This window comes from Carcharhinus amblyrhynchos, chromosome 7, assembly GCF_965287045.1.
Source record: "Carcharhinus amblyrhynchos chromosome 7, sCarAmb.v2.hapA, whole genome shotgun sequence".
Lineage (NCBI taxonomy): Eukaryota > Metazoa > Chordata > Chondrichthyes > Carcharhiniformes > Carcharhinidae > Carcharhinus > Carcharhinus amblyrhynchos.
Genome location: NC_137330.1, coordinates 109270586 through 109296024, shown reverse-complemented (window position 1 = coordinate 109296024; position 25439 = coordinate 109270586). Strand labels below are relative to the sequence as shown.

Sequence of the window (25439 nt, the reverse complement as noted above, 5' to 3'; positions counted from 1 at the left end):
CTGCCATCAGTGGTGGTGGAGGCAAATTCAATAGGGTCTTTTAAGAGACTTCTGGATGAGTACATGGGACTTAATAGGATTGAGAGTTATAGGTAAGCCGAGTAGGTAGAGATATGATCAGCACAACTTGTGGGCCGAAGGGCCTGTTTGTGCTGTAGTTTTTCTATGTTCGATGTTCTAGAATAAAATGGAACGTTGACTGTACTAACACCGGACAGGGCGAGGTGATAATTTTCTTTTAGGCACCAGTATCATCTATCTGATTGATTTCCTTCTGATGGTTTCAGAGATAACCCTAACTCTGAACAAAACAGACTGAGGAATACATCTGAGAAAAAAAATGAGCAGAATATCTGCAATTTAAACACACATTCCAATCTGAAAATGAGCTGCCAAGCAAGCATAAAATCTAGAAATCAAATAGATCTCGAACCCTGGCCAGATAAAGGACAAATTTCTGACGAGTGGATGTGTTGAAATAAGAAGCTGCCACTTCAATATTACCCATTCAATGATAATGTAAAAAGCCAAAAGCCACCCCGCAATGTCCATATTCGGGATCAAAACAAATCAGCCATTTTCATGAATGAACCAAGTGTTTAAATGGTTTACATCACAGCTGAAACTAATGCTTCATCTTTTGTTATATCGCTCAACCTCTTTCAGATTTGGATAAGGATTGGGATGGGAGGATTTTGGGAGATGTTGGTGGTCAACAATATAATGCTCAAGCTTCCTCTACGTCTGGCCAGGGTTCAAGAGGTAGCAAATCTATTGAATACCTGTACAAGCATCTTAGAATTTATATTTGCATGTCAGCTCATTTTCATTCTGGGATCTATATTTAAATTGCATGCATTCTGGTCATTTTTTGAGAAGTATTTTTCAGTCTGTCAATTCGATGTCGCCCGTTCTACGTTAAAGTAAAAAGCTACCCCACAGTGTCCACATTCTGCATCAAAACAAATTTCAGAGGACAGTTTAGAGTCAACCACATTGCTGTGGACCTGAAATCACATATAGGCCAGACCAAGAAAGAATGACAGATTTCCTTGCCTAAAGGACATTAGTTGGGTTCTTACAATGATGAGAATGGTCATTATTAAACTTTTAATTCCAGACTTTTATTTAATTCAGATTCAATTGGGATTCAAAACTGGGTTTTTGGAGCATTACCCTAGATCTCTGGATTATTAGTCCAGTGACAATACCACAAGTCACCACGTCGCCAGTACTATGTTTCCTTGCCAGGGTAGAGAGGAACTTCTACGTGCTGGTATCCCAAACATCTACTGCCTTGTCCTTCTAAATGTTAGTAGCCATGGGTTTGAAGTTCATTTATTAGTCACAAGTAGGCTTATATTCACACTGCAAAGAAGTTATTGTGAAAATCCCCTAGTCGCCACACTCCTGCACCTGTTCGGGTACACTGACGGAGAATTTAGCATGGTCAATGCACTTAACCAGCACATCTTTGGACTGTGGAGGAAACCAGAGTGCCCGGAGGAAACCCACGCAGACACAGGGAGAACATACAGACTCCACATAGACAGTGACCCGAGCCAGGAATTGAACCCGGGTCCCTGGCGATGTGAGGCAGCAGTGCTAACCACTGTGCCACCATGCTGCCCACCATGTACATTCTAATATTGTCAGAACACAGAGAGATGTAGTCACAGACGTGTTTATATCTGTGCAACATCTATCCAATATGCAAGCATGGGGTGGGCCCAATGTGGAGTGGCATCCATGATTTGGTCTCAATTTGCCCCACGTAATGATTTAGGTGCAATATCTCATTCCTGCTGATGGCACAATTTTTGCCTAAGTCTGCCACTCCTCTGTAGAGGACTGATTACCTTCTCCATCCTTCAGCCCTGCAAGTCCATTATTTATATCCCTTATTGTTTCATTTGACCCCCTTCTTTCCCATCTCCTCTCCTCCCATCCCCCCATTATACCACCTTTAATCTACCTTCATCATTCGATACAGCTCTTGAAGCTATAGGGATCAAGCGATATGGAAGGAAGGGGGGGAATCAGGATATTGAATTCAATGATCAGCCAAGATCAAAATGAATGGCCAAGCAGGCTTGAAGGGCTGAATGGCCTACTCCTGCTTCTAGTTTTTATGTTTCTATCCCCCATTCTTACCCAAAGTCATCAGTTCGCTGCCTTACCAAGCTTGTACAAGCCTACCAATACGTTAGCTGACTTTGTGTTTTCTTCAAGAATTTGGCTGAGACTTTTATGAGCATATCCTTACAATGTGGGTGCAAGGGAGAGGTAGCACTTCTCACAGGCAAGTTCACCACACTCTTTGGAGCGGTTCACCCTGTGTTGGGCCTCACCATCAACAAGCTCTCAAGCAACTGATATCAGTTGGTGGCCACACCCTGGTAAACCTCTACGTTAGGTGGGCCAAACGAGGTGAGGGTAGCTATTGGGTATCTATCCTACCCTTGGCAACTTAGGGATTTGTTTACCCTGCGGTAAACAAAGGGTTGGCCAGACTGGGTGAATGAGACCAATATAAAGTACAAGGTGCGTTAGCACTGCACTGTGGATTCAGGGAGGTCAACAAGACACACAAGGTGTCCTAATCATCCAGTGCATCCGGATCTATCCCCACCCGTCTAAACTCATCTTGCCGCTGGACCAAGATAGGACGAGACAGTGAGGCTGATGTTACCTAACTCATCCTCACTATAATCTAATTCTCGTGCAAGTCACTTTCATCATCTTTCATCCATTCCATGTATAATACAAGCCATGTGGTAATGGGTAGGTGACGTATCAGCACGGTGGCACAGTGGTTAGCACTGCTGCCTCACAATGCCAGGGACTCAGGTTCGATTCCTGGCTTGAGTCACTGTCTAAGCGGAATATGCACGTTCTCCCCATGTCTGCGTGGGTTTCCTCCGGGTGTTCCGGTTTCCTCTGAAAGATCTGCTGGTTAGGTGCATTGGCCATGCTAAATTCTCCCTCAGTGTACCCAAACAGGCGGCGGAGTGTGGCGACTAGGGGATTTTCATAGTAACTTCATTGCAGTGTTAATGTGAGCCAACTTGTGGCACTAATAAATAAATAATTATCAGAAGATGTGGATTTATTGAGAGCTGTAGCTGAATTTGAATGTGCACACAGACAGTTCAGACCATAGTGTCATTTTCTATTGGGACTCAGCCCCTGAGAGGCGGAGCATGCTGAAGGGACATGTTGTTTGATACAATCCCGCAAGTCATTGGAATTTAGGCCTATGTACCTGGCATCACAACTGCACTGAAATTCATATGCCACATTACCCATTTGTATGGGAGGCAGAATGTCTTTTTGACTCGACAGCAACATCCTGTTTCTGGAAAACACCCACTGGTGTTGCCACTGCACAGTAGCCTTGTGAATCGGCTGGCTTCAAACAGTTCATCGCTTTGGCCGTTCGCAATAGGCAGTGTACTGACCGGACTCAACCAACCTGTGTTTGCAAAACTCAGAACATAACTTTTAACATGAGGTATGATCCCACCACTGGGCAGCACATGCTGAACTATCCCGAGTGTGCTAAAAATTACATGAATAGCCAATTTAAGATCAACAGTAAGGCTCAACTTGCAAGATAGCTCATTTATGCTCAATTGAAGCTACATATACTTATAAGTGGTAACCCTGTCCTCTGTAGATCCAGACACTGCACCCTTTTTGAATAAACAAAGGCATGGGGGATAGCAGCTCACTGGTGCATTTGTCATGACATCTTGCTAAGCAATCAGAACCTTTTCCTTATGCAATATAGATTGCTTTTCCCCTTCAAATTTGGCATCTTGCGTCTGCCCTGATCAGTGCAAAATGAAAACCTTTGACAGTTATCTCTTTTTTCAACAATACTTAAAGTGGAATTAAATTAGATTGCTTTTTTTAACTTATACAGCTGAGAGGGGCCAAGTACCCTCTCTCTACATGCAAGTTTCCTTTGTTTCTACGTTTAAGATGTCATCCATGAATAATACATACACTTTCATGACCTCTCATTGATGAGAAATAGTATAAATCTTTAAAGTTATTTCATTTAGTTCCTGTTAAATGGAAGCTTCATGAGGAGAATTTGTAGATGAATTTCAAGATAGTCCTTTTATTTTTTTCCAAGTTTGTAAATCATGAGGAAAATCTTACGCGGGACACTTGCAACCTGAGGCTTCTAAATTAAATGTAAATCTAAATGGTTGCTTATTAGTACAAGATGCAAACAACACATTTGAAAAAGTCAGGATCAAAACAGAACACCCATATTCCCTGTTTACAACCACCCTAAAATATACAGCCCTCAACAGGCCATTCAATATAACCAGTCCAAGCTGGTGTTTATGTTCTATCCAGGCCTCCTCCCACCCTTGCACATTGAACTATCATTGTAACCTTCTGTTCCCTTCCCTGAAACATGCATATCTTGCTTCTTTTAAATGTTTACCTCATCACTGCTTTCATCATATTCTGGGTAAAGGGCTTTTTTCTGAATTTCCTATCTGATCTCTTGGTGATTATCTTATATTGATGGCCTCTTTGTTTTGTCCTTCCCCACACATGGAAACTGCTTTTAAAGTTTATTTATTAGTTTCACAAGTAGGCATACGTTAACACTCCAATGAAGTTACTGCAAAAATCCCCCACACTCCAGCACCTGCTCATGTACACTGAGAGAGGATATAGACGGCAATGCACCTAACCAGCACAGCTTTTGGACTGTTGGGGGAAACCGAGGCACCCGGAGGAAACCCACGCAGGCATGGGAGAAAGTGCGGACTCCGCACAAACAGTGACCCAAGCTGGGAATTGAATCCGGGTCCCTGGTGCTAACCATTGTGCCACCGTGACCACTTTGACCATTTTATCTAAACTTTTCAGAATGCGAAAGAGCTCTTGTTGAATCACGACGTGGAGATGCCGGCATTGGACAGGGATAGGCACAGTAAGAAGTCTCACAACACCAGATTAAAGTCCAACAAGTTTATCTGGCAGCATGAGCTTTCAGTGTGCTTCCCATTCATCAGGTGAGTGGAGAGTTGGGTTCACAATCAGGGCATATACAGACACAGACTCAATTACAAGATAATGGTTGGAATGCGGGTCTTAACAGTTAATCAAGTCTTTACAAATGCAGACAATGCGAGTGGGGAGAGGGTTGAGTACAGGTTAAAGAGATGTGAATTGTCTCAACAATAGTTAGTAAGATTTCGCAAGCCAAGGCCAAATGGTTACAGGTAGTGTGACATGAACCCAAGATCCCGGTTCAGGGTTGTCCTCATGTCTGCAGAACTTGGCTATCAGTTTCTGCTCGGCGATTCTGCATTGTCGTGAGTCTTGAAGGCCGCCTTGGAGAACGCTTACCCAAAGATCAGAGGCTGAATGTCCTTGGCTGCTGAAGTGTTTCCCGACAGGAAGGGAACACTCCTGCCTGGTGATTATCAAGTGGTGTCCTTTCATCTGTTGTCATAGCATCTGCATGATCTCGCCAATGTACCATGCCTCAGGACATCCTTTTCTGCAATATATCAGATAGCCAACATTGGATGAGTTGCAACAGTATGTGCCAAGTATCTGGTAGATGGTGTCCTCAGGTGAGATGATGGCATCCATGTCAGTGATCAGGCACGTCTTGCAGAGGTTGCTGTGGCAGGCTTGTGTGGTGTTGTGGTCGCTGTTCTCCTGAAGGCTGGGTAGCTTACTGCGAGTAATGGTCTATTTGAGGTTGTGTGGTTGTTTGAAGGCAAGTAGTGGGGCTGTGGGGATGGCCTTGGCAAGATATTCGTCTTCATTAACGACATGTTGAAGACTCCGAAGAAGACGTCATAGCTTCTCCACTGTGGGGAAACACTGGACGACAAAGGGTCCCGTGTTTGTCTTCAGAAGTAGTTGGTGCAGATTTTGCTGCTATTAAATCATCTCTCGGCTTTCTTTTCTCAAGAGATGAAAGATTCAGCCTGCATTCCTCTGCTGATAGGCATGTCCTCCCATTCCTGGTATCCTTGCAAATCTTCTCTGCACCATCTCCAGTGCCTCTTTATACTTTTTATAATATGGCAACTAGAAATGCACACAGAAATCCAAATGTGGTCTGAGGTTCAACACAGGTTCAATATAACTGCCCTACTTCTCAATTCTCTCCCTTTGGAAATAAATCTTGGCGTTTTAGATCTTGCTAACTTGTGCACAACTTTTAGGGATTGATTCATTTATATTCAAAGACCATTCCACTCCACCTATATTCACAGTTCCCTAAATACCTTCCTGGTCTTCCTACAAAATGTACAACTTCACATTTGTCTGCGCTAAATTTCATTTCTGAATAATTTGCCGATTCCGCAAGTTTATCACTGCCTTGTAATTTGTTGCAGTCCTTCTCACTGTTGAGCATAACCACAATTTGGTGTCATTCACAAATGGCACAGTGATTTTGATTCCAAATTGTTGATGTGAATTGTGGCTTCATGGGCTGAATGGTCTCTTTCTGCGCTGTTGGGGTTGTATGATTCTATGTAATCCGAGCATTGATCCTGGTGGAGCACCACTTATCACTCTCCATCAAGGTGAATAGCTACTTTATACTCTCACTCGGTCTTCCTTCTTGAAACCAGTTAGCAAATCATTCTATTTCTGATCCCAACTTCACATTCTTTGGCATTATTCATTGGTCTATTATGGGGCTCCTTATTGACAATCTTTTGAAAACGTTAGTAAATTGCATCCATTGCATTACCATTGTCGACTCTTTCTGTCACTTTCTCCTGCTAACAGATCTTTCCATGAGGGGAAACAGGGCATCCCTCTACCTAGGCCCCCTGTACTCCTGAGAGTCAGGTCACAGCCTCCTCAGTTCCAAGGAAAACAACCCCAGCCTGTCCAATCTTTCTAAAAAGTTGCAATTTTTGAGCCCTGGCAACATTCTTGTAAATCTCCCCTATATTTTCTCCAGCTCTGGTGACCAGAACTGTACAAAAATTTCCAGCTGTGGTCTAACCAGTATTTTACACAGTTCCACCATACATCTCTGCATATATATTGTATACCCTGTACATAAAGGAAAGAATTCCATATGCTTCCTTTGCCACCTTATCCAGCTGTCCTGCCACCTTCAGGGATTTGGGGACGTACTTAAAGGTCTCTCACTTCGCCTACCCCTTTCAATATCCTCCCATTTGTTCTCTAGTTTTGTTTGTCCTTCACAACTGCATTACCTCCCAGTTCTCTGGATTGAATTCCATCTGCCAGTCAACCAAACCATTGATTTAACTCCGGAGTCAGGAGCTATTCTCATTGCTATCGATTACATGGCCAATTTTTGAGTGATCTGCAAATTTCCCAAACAATTTAAGTCCAAATCATTAATAATTAATAATTGGTTGACAGCTTCAAGTTTTTAGGTGTCCCCCCAATCTCCCCGTTAGTTAAGAAAGCCCATTAATGCCTCTACTTCCTCAGAAGACTAAGGAAATTGGCATGTCAGCTACAACTCTCACCAACTTATACAGAAAAACCATAGAAAACATTCTTTCTGGTTGTATCACAGCTTGGAATGGCTCCTGCTCTGCCTAAGACTGCAAGAAGGCACAAAGGGTCTTGAATGGAGCCCAGTCCATCACCCAAGTCAGCTGCCTATCCATTAACTCTGTCTACATTCCCACTGCCTCAGGAAAGCAGTCAGCATAATTAAGGACCCCATTCACCCCAGACATTCTCTCTTCCATCTTCTTCCGTTGGGAAGAAGATATAAAAGTCTGAGGTTGCATATCAACCAACTCAAGAACTGCTGCCATCAGACTTTTGAATGAACCTATCTCGCACTAGATTGATCTTTCCCTACACCCTAGCTATGACTGTAACACTACATTCTGCATTCTCTTCTTTCCTTCTCTACGAACGGTACGCTTTGTCTGTACAGCATGCAAGAGTTCCCTGTGTACTAATACCTGTGACAATAATAAGTCAAATTAAATCAATAAATACAACAAACAGCAAGCAACCCAACACTGAGCCCTGTGGAAAATCACTGGAAAGTGTTTTTTGTTCACCAAACAACCTTCACCAGTATCATTTGTTTCCTATTGCCGAGCCTATTTTGGATCCAACTCATCACATTCCCCTGATTCTTCTGGGTTTTTACTTTTCTGTGTAGGACTTTATCAAGTGCCTTGCTGAAAACCAGTCAAGCTACTGCCTACCCTCATCAATCTTAATTGTTATTTTCTCAAAAAATTGAGTTTCTTTTGTTTATTTAATACATTCTGTTTTTATTTTAAATGCATCATTGATGACCATCCACCATTACACCATTCTTCTGCTTACTTTAGCTGATCGGACAAACTTGTCACAAAGTGTACTTACCTTCATGGCTGCCAGTGCCTGAAATATTAAAGCAATCCTTGTTGGTGTAAGGGCTGCGAGCATAACATTAAACCTAGCACTTTTGTCTTCAATGGGCGAGTTATAAACTCCGTTCTCAGATACTGAACCAAACCTGTGTAAAAAAATCAGAAAACGCATCTAAGTATTTGGGTTTTTCTATTATGCTTGTTGAGGCCCTGGGCCTCCAAAGTTCTGCTCAATGCTAAATCTATTTAATATTTTAAAGCTTTTTATTGTCTTGCACTCATCAAGAATAGCAATATAAGGGGAAAGAAACAAATTTGACTAGTGGAGTGCCTCAGGGGTCGGTGCTGGGGCCTCAGCTATTTACCATATATATAGAAGATCTGGAGGAGGGAACCGAGTGTAGGGTGTCGAAATTTGCTGATGACACCAAGATTGGTGGAACGGCAAATTGCGCGGAGGGTGTGGAGAGTCTGCAGAAGGATCTAGATAGGCTGGGCGAATGGGCCAGGAAATGGCAAATGGAATTTAATGTTGGCAAGTGCGAGGTGGTCCACTTTGGTAGGAATAATGGTAGGAAGGATTATTACTTACGTGGAGAAAAACTGCAGCAGGCGACGGTGCAGAGGGACCTCGGGGTCCTTGTGCATGAGTCGCAAAAACCCAGCTTGCAGGTGCAGCAGGTGGTCAGGAAGGCGAATGGGATGCTGGCCTTCATAGCAAGGGGGATTGAATAGAAAAGTAGGGAGGTCTTGCTGCGGCTGTATAGGGCATTGGTGAGGCCGCAGCTGGAGTACTGTGTGCAGTTTTGGGCGCCGTACTTACGCAAGGATATTTTGGCCTTGGAGGGAGTGCAGAGGAGGTTTACTAGGCTGACACCGGAGTTGAGGGGGTTGAGCTATGAGGAGAGGCTGAATAAACTAGGCTTGTACTCGTTAGAGTTTAGAAGAATGAGGGGAGATCTCATTGAGACGTATAAGATGATGAATGGGATGGATAGGATAGAGGTGGAGAGACTCTTCCCGCTCAGAAAGGACAGTAGGACTGGGGGCACAGCCTCAAGATAAAGGGGGGGCGGTTTAGAACGGAGTTGAGGAAGAACTTCTTCACTCAAAGGGTGGTGAATCTCTGGAATTCTCTGCCCATTGAAGTGGTGGAGGCTGCCTCGCTAAATATTTTTAAGGCACGGGTTGATGGGTTTTTGATAAGAGAGGGGATTAAGGGTTATGGGGAGAGGGCGGGAACGTGGAACTGTGCCACGACAGATCAGCCATGATCTTATTGAATGGCGGGGCAGGCTCGAAGGGCCAGATGGCCTACTCCTGCTCCTATTTCTTATGTTCTTATGTTAAATAGGGTGTGTCAAAGCCATCCTGTGGGATAATGGCTATCCTGATCAGACCATTCTTCACTGTGTATTGCGCAAGCTCACGAATAGGTCTCAGTCCGCCACCTTCGGCCCTGAAATGCCCAATCTATCTCAGGTTACCCTGGAAGGGTAAGATATCTCAAAAGTATGAGGAACAGGTGAAGCTAGTTGTTTCAAACTGCTGCCATGCAGAAGCCACACGAGTGGTATTTGCCGCTAGCAGGGTGGTGCCATCAAACCAAAGACATTCCGCCTGTCACACAAACGAGTAGTGGTGCATGGATTTCAGTGCCAATGTGACGTTAGGTATGTAGACCGTACATCCCAAGGACTAGCGGCGGATCATCTCAAACAGCATGTCCCAGTCGCTGTTTGCAACGGGCAAAGTACAGACCATACCCAACCAGCTCGTGCTTGTAAAACTCAGAACACAGTGTCCAACATCAGATTTGATTCCACATCCAATCCACATTATTTCCACAACATTGGTTAAATTATCCCCGATATGCTAAGAATTATACTGACAACCAATTTAAGATCATCAATGGGGCTTGCAGTGTGACGCATGTGTGTGCAGTAGAAGCAACATATATTAACACATAGGGCCCCATTCTTTGCGGAGAGAAAGAACAAGTATACACAATGCACCTGTTTCAGCTAAACAAAATAAGTGACAGCCATTCACTGACTCATTCCTCAGATCTGTGACTTGACCAATCTAAGTCAAGCTGCTGGTTCAAATTTCAAACAACGCTGAGCAGTTAACTGTCAGCTACCATCAACTGGTGTATTATGCATGGCAACGTCTCCATCAGTCACAGCCTACTTGTCAACTAATAGCACTCTCTTCTCATACAGTACAAATTGCTTTTTTCACTTTATATTGGTATTCCTGCAAAGTGTCCTGATGAATGCAAGATAAAAAGCTTCGATATGTCTCTTTTTCAGCAATATTTAAGCTCTATATTACCAAACCATTATTCAGAAGTGTGAAAATTACTATTGGAATATACAATATATATCAAAGTTTCTTTTGACAGATCAACTTCAATCGACATAACCTATAGTACTATTTCAAAGGGAACCAGGGGGCCAAAGTGGTTTTTTATAGAATTATAAAATTATAGAACTCTACAGTGCAGAAAGAGGCCCTTCGGCCCATCGAGTCTGCACCAAACACAATCCCTACCCTGGATAAGAACATAAGAACATAAGAAATAGGAGCAGGAGTAGGCCATCTGGCCCTTCGAGCCTGCCCCGCCATTCAATAAGATCATGGCTGATCTGTCGTGGCTCAGTTCCACTTTCCGGCCCTCTCCCCATAACCCTTAATCCCCTCTCTTATCAAAAACCCATCAACCCACTTCTTGAAAATATTTAGCGAGGTAGCCTCCACCACTTCAATGGGTAGAGAATTCCAGAGATTCACCACCCTTTGAGTGAAGAAGTTCCTCCTCAACTCCGTTCTAAAACGCCCCCCCTTTATCTTGAGGCTGTGCCCCCTAGTCCTACTGTCTTTTTTCAGTGGGAAGAGTCTCTCCACCTCTATCCTATCCATCCCATTCATCATCTTATACGTCTCAATGAGATCTCCCCTCATTCTTCTAAACTCCAACGAGTACAAGCCTAGTTTATTCAGCCTCTCCTCATAGTTCAACCCCCTCAACTCCGGTATCAGCCTAGTAAACCTCCTCTGCACTCCCTCCAAGGCCAAAATATCTAAGGGGCAATTTTTTAGCATGGCCAATCAACCTAACCTGCACATCTTTGGACTGTGGGAGGAAACCGGAGTACCTGGAGGAAATCCACGCAGACACGAGGAGAATGTGCAAACTCCACACAGGTCAATGACCCAAGCCGAGAATCTAACCCAGGACCCTGGAGTTGTGAAGCAGCAGTGCTAACCACTGCACTACCGTGCCGCCCCCATGTGCTACCGTCTGCACATGGCAGACAATAAACAATATAGCAATAAACATAATTTCTCCAAATGGATAATCTGTCTGTGAGAGAGGCTCACAAACAGTAACATACTTTACAAGAGGTACAGTAAGTCTCACAACACCAGGTTTATTTGGAATCATAAGTTTTCGAAGTGTCGCTCCTTCATCAGGTGAGTGGAAAACCTACCTCTCCACTCACCTGATGAAGGGACAGCGCTCTGAAAAATCGTGATTTCAAATAAACCTGTTGGGCTTTAACCCGGTGTTGTGAGACTTCTTACTGTGTCCACCCCAGTCCAATGCTGACATCCCCATATCATGGCTTCACAAGAGGTAGTACCTTCCCCCAACCTTGCTTTTATTTCATGTAATGTATCTGCTTTAAAATTTCTTTTGAACATGCTGATGAATTTACAACAGGGTAAATTCTGCCACTGATTAAAAAAAATTCTGTCAAATAAAATAAGCTCTAAAGATAAAAAAATTGAAGAAAAACACAAACTTGTCAAGAAGATTTTCTTTTGGAATTCGAACGTTGTCAAATATCAGAATTCCATTATCAACTCCATTTAAACCTGAGGGTGGGGTGGGGAGAAAGAGGACAAAACAAGTTTAAAAAGCACAGATCGGTATTGCCCAGCCCCTCAGATATTCTGATAATCAATCAATTGTAAAGCAATTTGTGACCTTAGCAAATAAACAGAAATGCAAAATAAATTATGTTAAATAAAAACTGTGAAGGAAAGCATTGCCATTCAAGTTCTTTACCACTCAAACCAATCATAACATGGAGAGATTGTGTCTCAGGGCTCTACAAGCTCCTATGAACTACAGAGTCTCAGACTCATGCTAAATACAGACTGGGCACTATTTCCGTGCTAGCACAGTCCACAATTAGGTTGCAACTTACAATCATGGTGATAATGTGAAACATTGAGGAGAGGTCGGAGAAACTTAGGTTGTTCTCACTAGAACAACAGAGGTTGAGGGGTGACCCGATAGAGGTCTGCAAGATTACGAGGGGCAGAGTGGATAGTGAGAAGCTTTTTCCCAGAGTGGAAGAATCAATTATTAGGGGGCATAGTTTAAGGGACAAAGTTTAAAAGAAGTGTAGGAAGCAAGTTTTTTTTAGGCAAGATTTAAAAGAGATGTACGGGCAAATTTGTTTTTTTACACAGAGGGTGGTGGGTGCATGGAATTCGCTGCCGGTGGAGGTGATGGAAGCGGATACGATCGTGACTTTTAAGGGGCATCTGGACAAATATTTGAATAGGATGGGGATAGCGGGATATGGTCCCCAGAAGGATAGGAGGTTTTAGTTGAGTTGGGCAGCATGGTCGGTGCAGGCTTGGTGGCCCGAAGGGCCTGTTTCTGTGCTGTAATTTTCTTTGTTCAGTGGCAAGCGGACCCATAGTAAACAGGCCATTCCATTAACATGTAAAGAGATAAAAAGAGCACAATTGATGGAAAATAGCCTGTTGAACATGACGAAGGAGGTGCCACCAAAGCGACCTGCATTTGCACACTGAAGGTGCTCCAATCTCAAGCAGTTTGCTACTAGTTTGAGTTGAACAAATTACATCTTTTCTCCATCACATGCTGACGCTATCAGGCCATAACTTGCGTCCGAGGGCACCCGCAATTGGTCAGGCTTTCCCCATTCAAAAAAAGGTTTTAAATAAAGTGCGGCAAGCTGATGAAAGTACAGGATGATAATATTGCAGTGATGGAGACAGGGCATCTGGCAGCCAAGTGAACATGGCAAGCAACTGTATCTCTTTAAATCAGATGGAAGGATTGTGAAATAAAGTACAAGAACGGAGGACTGAGTGGATGAATTCAACATCAACTCAGGAATGGAGAGAGAAATAAACAGAAGGAAAGTATGAATGGACTAAGAAAGAGAAAATACAAAGTCTTCACTTAAAATTTTATATTTAAGAACATCCAACCATTAAAACCCAAAGGAGTGAGATTTCATACTTGGAATAGTTCACTTTTAGTGCCAAAGAGATTAGTGGGCAGTATTTAACACTGAGACATCAGTACATTAATTTCCAACAGTTAGTCTAGTGTTAATTGAATTTAAGCGGGCTTTAATTGGGTCATTTCAGATCAGTTCTAATTTTCTGTTGTGAACTCGGCTTATGTCTAATACGCAAGTACTGCGACCTTACACAATTTAACAAGTTTCAAACGGTGAGCCAGACAACGAGATACCATTTTTGTGAAGCCAAAAGTTCACCGCAGACAGCCATGTTTGGAGTTTAGTGCTTCATGACATATCTGCCCCTTGCCTGAAGTTGCATTTGTGCATCATATGACATCGAGCTATATTTTGACAGCAAATTATGGCCAGTTAATTAAGCCAGAGTTCCCATGTAAAACCTTCAGCCAACTCACCCTCTTTGTGCATCATGTCAATTACAGTGACGCCTGGGTGCACGTTGCCTGCATCATCTCGAATAGGCACAATAAAACAGTGAGGCCCTAGTATATATAAAAAAAAACAGAATATTAAGTCAAGCTAGGTAGGAGGAAAAGAGAGGCAAACATGCAACAGATTACTTCTCCAATTACAGCTTCATTTGTCCTTCAGGAATGTACCTTAGAATCTGCCTTTCTATAAATGTAATAACTACACCTCCCCAAACCACCTACCTGCCACTGACCGCTCCCCCCCAGCCACCCAACACAACCCTCATTTTTAGATTCAGTAATGACAAGAGAAAATAATTCCCAGTTGGATTAAGCATTACACAAACTTTTGGCCTAAACAAACCAATAACAGAACAATTCTTTTCCCGGACAATTGCTTTGAGTAATATCAGCTAATCGAGTAGCTGTTTTTTCTCCTTCTCATGGGGTATTTAATTGTTTATAGGGCTGGAGAAATTTAACGGTGCTTTTCTCGCTGTGAGACACAATCCAGATTCAGTAAAGGAGCAGAGCAGAAGACAATGGCAACAGTGCGATCCCACAGGCCCAGTGAGGAACTGCGCTTACAAGCCAAAGGCAAGGCGACAACACTGCCGGCCCGGTTCTCCGGAGCACAGGACTGAAAGCTCTCACCACATGTTGCTGCTGAGTAAGTCCTTACTCAAAAATAAAATTAAAATACTCTTCCCATCCTTTCAGGACAGCACGGTGGTTAGCACTGTTGCCTCAAAGCGCCTGTAACCTGGATTCAATTCCCGGCTTGGGTCATTGCCTGTGTGGAGTTTACATGTTCTCCCTGTGTCTGCATGGGTTTCCTCCGGGTGCTCTGGTTTCCTACCACAGTCCAAAGGGTTAGGTGCATTGGCCATGCTTAAATGCCCTTTGGTGTTAGGTTAGAGGGATTAGCGGGGTAAATATGTGAGGTTGGTGCAGACTCAAGAACCAAATGGCCACTTTCTGCACTGTAAGGATTCTATGATTAAAAAAGGTGAAAACAATTGTGGACAGAAGGAGGCAATACTATCCATTGAAGCTCATCTTTCTCAAAGTACTTTAAGTGAAGCCTCGACACTTTGGGACCAACAAATCAGCTTGCTTAAACTTACAATGCTACATAGAACATAGAACATAGAACATTACAGCGCAGAACAGGCCCTTCGGCCCACGATGTTGCGCCGACCAGTTAAAAAGCAATGACCCTCTAACCTAAACCAAACCCTTTCCATCCATAAACCCATCCACGGATCTCTTAAACGCCCCCAAACTAGGCGCATTTACATAAGAACATAAGAAATAGGAGCAGGAGTAGGCCATCCAGCCCTTCGAGCCTGCCCCGCCATTCAATAAGATCATGGCTGATCTGTCGTGGCTCAGTTCCACATTCCCGCCCTCTCCCCATAACCCTTAATCCCCTCTCTTATCAAGAACCCATCAACCCGCTTCTTAAAAATATTTAGCGAGGCAGCCTCCACCACTTCAACGGGCAGAGAATTCCAGAGATTCACCACCCTTTGAGTGAAGAAGTTCCTCCTCAACTCCGTTCTAAACCGCCTCCCCTTTATCTTGAGGCTGTGCCCCCTAGTCCTACTGTCTTTTTTGAGCGGGAAGAGTCTCTCCACCTCTATCCTATCCATCCCATTCATCATCTTATACGTCTCAATGAGATCTCCCCTCATTCTTCTAAACTCTAGCGAGTACAAGCCTAGTTTATTCAGCCTCTCCTCATAGCTCAATCCCCTCAACTCCGGTATCAGCCTAGTAAACCTCCTCTGCACTCCCTCCAGGGCCAAAATATCCTTGCGCAGGTGCGGCGCCCAAAACTGCACACAGTACTCCAGCTGCGGCCTCACCAATGCCCTATACAGCTGCAGCAAGACCTCCCTACTTTTATATTCAATCCCCCTCGCTATGAAGGCCAGCATCCCATTCGCCTTCCTGGCCACCTGCTGCACCTGCAAGCTGGGTTTTTGCGACTCATGCACAAGGACCCCGAGGTCCCTCTGCACCGTCGCCTGCTGCAGTTTTTCGCCACGTAAATAGTAGTCCTTCCTACCATTCTTCCTACCAAAGTGGACCACCTCACACTTGCCAACATTAAATTCCATTTGCCATTTCCTGGCCCATTCGCCCAGCCTATCTAGATCCTTCTGCAGACTCTCCACACCCTCCGCACAATTTGCCTTTCCCCCAATCTTGGTGTCATCAGCAAATTTCGACACCCTGCACTCGGTTCCCTCCTCCAGATCATCTACATAAATGGTAAATAGCTGAGGCCCCAGCACCGACCCATGGGGCACCCCACTAGTCACCAACCGCCAATCCGAATAGCACCCATTGACCCCCACTCTCTGCCTCCTATTTGACAACCAATCCTCTATCCACGCTAACACCCTACCCCCAACTCCATGTCCCCTGACCTTCTGCAATAACCTCTTGTGAGGTACCTTGTCAAACGCCTTCTGAAAATCCAGAAAGACCACATCCACCGGCTCTCCTCTATCCACTGCCCTAGACACATCCTCATAGAACTCCAGTAAATTTGTCAGACACGACTTCCCTTCAATGAAATCGTGTTGCATCCGCCCTATCAAGCAATTCCCTTCAAGATGCCTCGCAATTTCCTCCTTAATGACGGATTCTAACATTTTACCTACCACAGACGTTAAACTAACCGGCCTATAATTCCCCGCCTTTTGCCTGGCACCCTTCTTAAACAACGGCGTAACATTAGCCGTTTTCCAATCTTCCGGCACTTCCCCGGAATCCAGCGACGTCTGGAAAATAACCACCAAGGCATCCACTATAACCTCCGCCATTTCTTTCAGAACCCTCGGATGCATTCCATCCGGTCCTGGGGACTTGTCCACAATCAGCCCCTCCAGTCTGTCGAGCACCACCTCTCTAGTAACAGTAATGTCATTAAGACCCTCCATTCCTACCACCTTTCCATCGCTAACACCCGGCAAATTATTCACGTCCTCCTCCGTGAAGACAGAAACAAAAAAGTTATTCAAGACCTTAGCCATATCCCCATCCCCTACCACTAGCTCCCCTTTCTCATCCTCTAAAGGACCAACGTTCACCCTAGCCAGCCTCTTCCTTTTTATATATTTATAAAAACTCTTGCTATCCTTTTTTATATTAAGTGCTAGCCCAGCCTCATAGCTTCTCCTACCCTCCTTTATCAACTTCTTTGTCAATCTTTGTTGACATTTAAACCTTTCCCAATCCTCTTCTCGCCCACTGCTCTTAGCTACTCTAAATTCCTCCGCTTTTAATTTAACACTTTCCTTCACCTCCTTCGTTATCCATGGCTTATTACCTCTCTTCCTACTGTCCTTTTTAACCATCGGAATAAATTTCTGCTGAGCACCAAGAAAGATCTCCTTAAAGATCCTCCACTGCTCCTCAGCAGACCTACCTTCCAACGCACTCCCCCAGTCCACATTCGCCAATTCTTCTCTCATCCTACCATACTCCCCTCTATTCAAACAAAGGACGCGTGTCCGGGAACCCACTTTCTCCTCCTCCATCTGCACCAGAAACTCCACCATACAATGATCACTCTCTCCAAGAGGACAACTGCAGCAGGCAGGGCATTCCAATCCCTCACCACCCTCTGGGTAAAGAACCTACCCCTGACATCCGTCCTATAATGCATGGAATGAGGAGAGCTTACTTAGCCCAGACAACTATTCTCTTCCAACAAGCCCAACAACAGCTTGCACCATCACAAGACTCTACTCATCTTATTTAACCTTCTGAGGGAGATGGAAAAAATACAAGTAAAACATCCAGCAGAAAATTCTGATCACCTAAAATTATCTAGCAAAGGTACAGGGCATCATTCCGACAAGATAATATAGTGTCTCAATCCTGACTCTTCACATTACACAGAGGAACTTCCAATGCCTTAGCATTGGACACCAAGAACCATTGTGACCTACTCTCACACAACCTTCTAAAAAAATGTTGCAAGTACATAACAGATCCATCAATATTTTAAAAATGAAGGAAAAACTTCTCAAAAAAGTGTCTGTATAACACACAAGAAACAATACTTTTCACTGTGTTAATACATGTGACAATAATAAATCAAATCAAATCAAAAGATTAATGTTTTGGGTTCTGAAAGATCTTGGAAGGTGAGAATTTTGAAGGAAAAAAATGGTGCGATCACCAAAGCATTCGTGAGGGACACCAGTCTGAGCAAGTGAGATCAACTGTTGACATAATTTTCTGACAAGTTGTATTCTGACAAAGGATGTCTACCTCCTGTGATGTTAATCTGGATTTACAAATAGTCATGTTTTTTTTAAGGATCAGGACAATGAGCTCTTCTTGTAAAACTTAACTACTTCTGCGATGCCTGAAAAAATATCTTTTTGTAAATTATAGAATCCCTACAGTACAGAAGGAGGCCATTCAGCCCATCGAGTCTGCATTGACTATAATCCCACCCAGGCTCAATTCCCGCAACCCCACATATTTGCCCTGCTAATCCCCTGGACACTAGGGTCAATTTAGCATGGCCTATCAACCTAACTTGCACCTCTTTGACTGTGGCATTGTTGAAAGCCAACAGGCATCCCACAACAGAGCTGGATTTTATTTATTCACACAACTGAGGAAAAAGAAAACAAATTGAACTGGATAAGCCTGGGGACATGTCATCAAATCACATAGGATGCCTTACCTCTTGCCTTTCTCAACACTGCGCATTATCCCTGCATGCGATCTGAAGGATTTTCTGCACCATTTTGTTCGCTCCAAATAGTTTTGGAAATAAAAAGCTTTCAGGCATTTTTTTCTAAATGGAGCTGGTTAATGTAAGCTTTACTTGTGACTAATAAATAAATAAGTAAACTAAACTAAATAGTTACTGTGTCATGTATGCTCTTATCTTCAACACCCCAAGAGGGTCAGTGCAACTTCTCATTCCCAATACATCATTTCCTTTCATTGTAGCCTGATCTTTCATTCCTACAGTTCAGACTTTGACCACTTCTTAAGTAGCAAAGCGCTCAGCCTGAAGGATAGATTCCCAGGTCTGTTTCGCTGCATCACGATCGGCCCCCTGGCTCATTGGAATAGGAGTTCACCACGCAGCCCCTCGTGTCAGTTCTGCCATTCAATGTGACCATGTCTGATCTACCACCTAACTCTTACCGCCAAAAATCTCCATCCTCATTCACGGGCTGGGATTCTCCAGTGCTACAAAAAGTGAATGGAGTTTTGGCTGGAATGCCAAATTCTCACTTGCATTGAAAGGGAGGGGGAAACCACGGACAAGATCTGAGAATCCCGTCCCACATGTCCATCAATAATTTTGGTCAACAAAAATTCATCAATCCTAATTTTAAATTTGACAATCGATCTCGCGTCAATTGACATTTGGAATGTCATCCTTCTACCTCCCTTTGTTTGAAGAAATGTTCCCTAATTTTACTGGCTTTAATTTTTAGACTATGTCCCCTCGCCACAGACTCCCCTGCCAGCAACTCTCCATCTACCTATCTGTTAATATCTTGAAAGCTTAAAATCAAATAAACTCTGAACCTTCTAAATCCCATTCAATAAATCCTAGTTTGTTTAATCTCTCCTTGTAGTTTAACTCCTGGAATCCAGATAACAGTAAATCTACACTCCCTCAAAGGCCAATATATCCTTCTTATAGAATCCTACAATGCAGAGGGAAGCCATTCAGCCCATCGAGTCTGCACCCACCACAATCCCATCCAGGCCGCATCCCCATAACCCCATGCATTTACCCCAGCTAGTCCCCCTTACCCCCTGAGGGGTAATTCAGCATGGCCAATACATCTAACCATCTTTGGACTGTGGGACGAAATCAGAGCACCTGGAGAAAACCCTCACAGAGACAGGGAGAATGTGCAAACTTCACACAGACAGTGACCAAAGCCAGGAATCAAACCCGGGTCCCTAGCACTGTGAGGAGGCACCACTAACCACTGTGCCACCGTGCTGCCCCTATCTAATGTGTGGTACCTAAACTGGTACAATACTCCAAGTGTGGTCTAACCTGGGCTTTATAAATTATGTCATATTACATACTTAATTTGGATCAGACCAGAACAGAAACGGACAGCAAACCATAAACTTGCGAAGAGAAATGCTGCTTGAATCAGATGATTGAGACAGTGAAGTCCAAAGGGACAGATGGGTTTTCAAACAAACAGATCTACAGTATCAACACTGCTATAGGGTGTCCCAGTCGGTATAAAGACACAGTGGGGTCCGAGCTCTGTGCATTATTGACTCAGAACTGAAAAACAGCAAATCGTGTCCTAAGAAGCATAGTGAAAAAGACCATACCACATTGTATCAACAAAGGAGAAACTACAGCCAAATCTTTAATAAACTGCTCAAGTCACAGTTAATTGTCATCAGGTTGACAATAACATTGGAGGACAAAATTGCATTTGTTAATATTATCCTGTTTTGACAGAAGACTATCAACATTCTGCCAGTAGGTTACATTGGAGAAGGTGAAACTAAGAGAAAATGGAGATCTGGAGAGTGGAGGAAGGAGGAACACTCAACAACTTGTTGGTGAGTGGGCTAACATTAGCTTTGCTGCCCCTAGGTCAAGGAACTCTGCAGTACAGGGAGAGGATTTGATTATTGTCACATGTATTGGGATACAGTGAAAAGTATTGTCTCTTGTGCACTATTCCAACAAAGCATAGCGTTCATAGAGTACATAAGGGAGAAGAAGAGGAGAGGGTGCAGAATGTAATGTTACTGTCATAACTAGGGAGTAATGTCAACTTAATATAAGGTAAGTCCACTCAAAAGTCTGATGGCAGCAGGGAAGAAGTTGTTCTTGAGTCAGTTGGTACATGACCTCAGACTTTTGCAACTTTTTCCCAACGGAAGAAGGTGAAGAGAGAATGTCCGGGTGGATGGGGTACTTGATTATGCTGGCTGCATTGCCGAGGCAGTGGGAAATGTAGACAGAGTCAATGGATGGGAGGCTGGTTTGCATGATGGACTGGACTATGTTCACAACCCTTTGTAAATTCTTGCAGGCTTAGCTGAAATGTCCTAGGTTCAGAATAAAAAACACACTGCCAAGTTTTAAATATGAATAATAGGCATTGGGCTCGTTACTTGAAGGTGATCATAACCACTGTGACAATACTGAGCGTGAAGTCAATGGTTTCCAGAGAGAAAGGGATAGCAGAAAGCTGGTGGCCAAAAATAAAATGACATTGTGCAGGATTCTAGAACTAGGGGCATAGTTTAAAATAAGGGGTCTCTCATTGAAGACTGAGCTTAGGAGAATCTTCTTCTCTTAGAAGATGGTTAATCTTTGGAATTCTTTTCCCCAGAGAGCAGTGGAAGCTGGGTCATTGAATAGATTCAAAGCTGAGGAGGGGGAGGTGTGGGGGTGGGCATGGGGGTGGGGGTGGTCGTGGTGGTGGAGTCAAGAAATTATAAGGAGCAGGCAGGAAAGTGGAGTTAAGGCCACAGTCAGATGAACCGCAATCTCACTGAATGACACAGTGACTGAATGCTCTTCAAACAGAAATGCACAATATTTCTACTCAATTAGTCATTGCAACCATTTGTCAACAGAGGACGCTGCAAGCAAGCACATCAGCAAAACTCACAAGCAAACTTTCATCCACCAAGAATGGATGTGCACGCAGGAAGACGTGAGACACATATTTGTATGCACTAAAATTGATGAAAAAATATTATCATTTTTCCTTTGCAATCATTTGGTGCATTAATAGACGATGCTAACAATTTCGAAACATTCTGTTGCAGGCTGGGAACTGAACATAGGAGCAGGAATATGCCATTCAGCCCAATGAGACTGCTCCACCATTCAAACAGCTCATGGCCTATCCTCCAAGTCTCCATCATTTCTCCCCCACCATCACCATATCTCTGGATGTCATTCGTATCCAGGAACGTATTGTTGCTTAGGCCAGAGCTGTGCTATTCTGGAATTCACATTATAGCAGGAATATGATAGCACTGGAAAGGGTGCAGAGGAGATATATCAAGATGTTGCCTGGTCTGGAGAACTTTAGTTATGAAGAGAGATTGGATAAACTGGGGTTATTTTCCTTGGAAACCAGAACTAGGAAACCAGAACTAGAGGGCACAGCCTCGGAGGAGGAACTTCTTCACCCAGAGGGTGGCGAATCTCTGCCCATTGAAGTGGTGGAGGCTACCTCGTTGAATATGTTTAAGTTACGGGTAGATAGATTTCTGATCGATAAGAGAATTAGAGTTATGGGGAGCAGGCGGGAAAGTGGAACTGATCCACTTCAGATCAGCCATGATCTTATTGAATGGCGGGGCAGGTTCAAAGGGCTAGATGGCCTACTCCTGCTCCTATTTCTTATCTTCTTATGTTCTTGGAACAGAGGAGACAGAGGGAGGGAACATGATTGAGATCTATGAAATTATGAGGGGCATAGATATAGTAGACAGGAAGAAACCAGTTCACCAAACTAGTTTATCTTCAGTTTGAACCGTGTAAGAAACAGGACCTGTTTTTACTAAAACTATGAGTGGTACCTATTTTTCACACTTGGCATGATAACACAGTAACACACGACTTCCTTGTTGAAATATGTTGTTTTGCTCTCATATCACGTCTAGCAACTCGAGATTATTGTTGATACACTCTGTCTGTAGGTAATAACAAACCAAACATAATGTGGAGATGCCGGCATTGGCCTGGGGTGGACACAGTAAGAAGTCTCACAACACCAGGTTAAAAGTCCAACAGGTTTATTTGGTAGCACAAGATTTCAGAGCACTGCTCCTTCATCAGGTGAGTGACTCACCTATCTCCTCATAAGGCTACCATTGACGCTGCAAACTGCTGGCTCAAAGTGGAGAGGATCTCTAAGAAGATCATACATAATGACACAGAAATCAAACATAATTCTCAATCTTTTCTTTAAGAGTAATAATGCAGGATAGTTGCATTAAGATGCCAAAAAAAGGTATTCACACAACTTGATATCAAACCTTGCTCTTCTGAATCTTCTAAAGAATGTTTCAAGGACTGTAGGAATCTTTCAGCTAATCCATCAGTTGGTGAATGATAAAGTGCAGATTTTATATGCTGAATAGCATTTTGCTTTGAGATAGGCCTCAAACTCTTGTGAAGTAAACTGTGAACCATTATTGCTAACATTCTGTTCTGGTTTACCAAATCTTTCAAAAATTTCATCAAGTATTCCAATGCTTTGTTCAGTTGTAGTAGGTTTCATGACAACAACTTCTGGCCACTTTGAGTGTACATCAATTGTGACTAAAAACATGTAACCCTCAAACAGACCAGCAAAACCGAGATGCAATTGTTATCTTGGCATTTTAGGCCACTCTCAAGGGTGTAAAGGAGACAAGTGGTGTATTTTTTATTCATGCACAGGTTTGATACTATCCCCCTTTTTCTTCAATTTGAGCATCCAGACCAGGCCACCAAAAAATACCTATGTGCTGACTCCATCATCCAAATAACATCAGGATGTCCTTGATGTAGTTGTTGAAGAACAATTCCACACAGAATAGGAGGAATGATCGCTCAGATTCCCCACAATAGACATCCACCTTGGATGGTCAACTCAAGCTTTCCTGGCACAAATCAGGATGCAGACATGCGTTCCATCTATTGTTCCTTTCAATACCAAATTCATCACCATCAGAGTCATTTATGGTATGTCTCTGGATTTGAGAAGCTACCAAAGGCAAATGATCTACTGGTGAAAATTAAGAATATTAACAAAGCTAGTTGGTGGCATCTGTTCAATAGATAAAACTAAGTGTGATAACGCATAGTTAGAATCTAAGCATAGTTAGACTCTAGTCAGAGTAGGCAAAAATTATGACTGTTCTTCTCCTGAAAGCATCATATGTGAAACAACTGCCTGTACTCCTTAGTGTGAAGTAGCGTAAGCAAGCAATAATGGTAGTTTTGAATTAAAACAAACCAATACTTCAGACTTCTGTAAAGCATATTTGACATCCTCGTATTCTCTCTCACATTCTGTTATCCGGTCCCAAAACCGTTTCGCACATATGCAATGGCTTCAATAATGTAATGAAGTTAGGAACAAATTTGCTATTATAATTTACCAATCCTCAAAATCCTCAATTGCGCCACATTTGTCAGATGTGACGCTTCTAAAATAACGTTCATCTTTTTAGGTGTTTTAAGTAGGCTTTTACTATCAATAACATGACCCAAATGCTGGCCTGATATCTGGAAAAAGTCACACTTTTCTTCTTTGATATGCATACACCATGTGCTTGCAGACATTCCAATGTTACTCCTATATTAGTAAAATACTCGTATTTACTGCACCTGTAATGAAAATATCATCCAGATAACATTGGTCTCTCTGGTGTACAATTAAAATCTGATCTATCAATCTTTGAAATAGGGCTGGTGTAGATATTATTCCAAAAGGCAGTCTTTATGAGTAATGATGGTAAGCAATGGTTGCTCTTCTGCGGCTAACTGCATCTTTAAATATGCTTATGAAAGATAAATCTTGCTGAATTTCTGCCCACTTGATAACTCAGCAAACAAACTTAATTAAAGGAAGCAGATATCGATCAGCACCCTGGTTTGATGGTTGTTTCAAAATGACTATAAAACAAATTGAACCACCAGGTTTCATGGCAGGTCTCAGGCATTCAAGTCAGGTGACACTAATCTATACAAGAACAGTAAGAAGTCTAACAACACCAGGTTAAAGTCCAACAGGTTTATTTGGTAGCACAAGCCACTAGCTTTCAGAACGCTGCCTCTTCATCAGGTAAGTGGGAGTTCTGTTCACAAACAGAGCATATAAAGACATAAACTCAATTTACACAATAATGGTTGGAATGCAAGTCTTTACAGGTAACCAAGTCTTAAATTTCAGACAATGTGAGTGGAGAGAGGGATAAGTACAGGTTAAAGAGATGTGTATTGTCTCCAGCCAGGATAGTTAGTGAGAGTTTGCAAGCCCAGGCAAGTTGTGGGGATTTCAGATAGTGTGACATGAACCCAAGATCCCAGTTAAGGCCATCTACACGTGTGCGGAACTCAGCTATCAGTCTCTGCTCAGTGATTCTGTGCTGTCGTGTGTCATGAAGGCTGCCTTGGAGAATGCTTACCTAAACATCAGAGGCTGAAGTGTTCCCCAACAGAAAGAGAACACTCTTGCCTGGTGATTGTCGAGCGGTGTACATTTATCCACTATCGTAGCATCTGCATGGTCTTCCCAATGTACCATGCCTTGGGATATCCTTTCCTGTAGTGTATTAGGGCGACAACGTTGGCCGAG

The 25439-nt window shown here is 43.2% G+C and overlaps 1 protein-coding gene across 2 annotated transcripts in view; it reads right to left on the bottom strand.

Moving 5' to 3' along the window:
* Positions 1-25439, bottom strand: part of acoxl (acyl-CoA oxidase-like) — a 392248-nt gene that overhangs the window by 317282 nt on the left and 49527 nt on the right. For both annotated transcript variants that reach the window (XM_080192936.1, XM_080192935.1), the window contains exons 7-9: positions 14077-14163; positions 12176-12248; positions 8377-8509 (exon numbers count right to left, since the gene is read on the bottom strand). In XM_080192936.1, coding sequence (XP_080049062.1) covers positions 8377-8509; positions 12176-12248; positions 14077-14163 — 293 coding nt within the window. The remainder of the gene's footprint in view (positions 1-8376; positions 8510-12175; positions 12249-14076; positions 14164-25439) is intronic.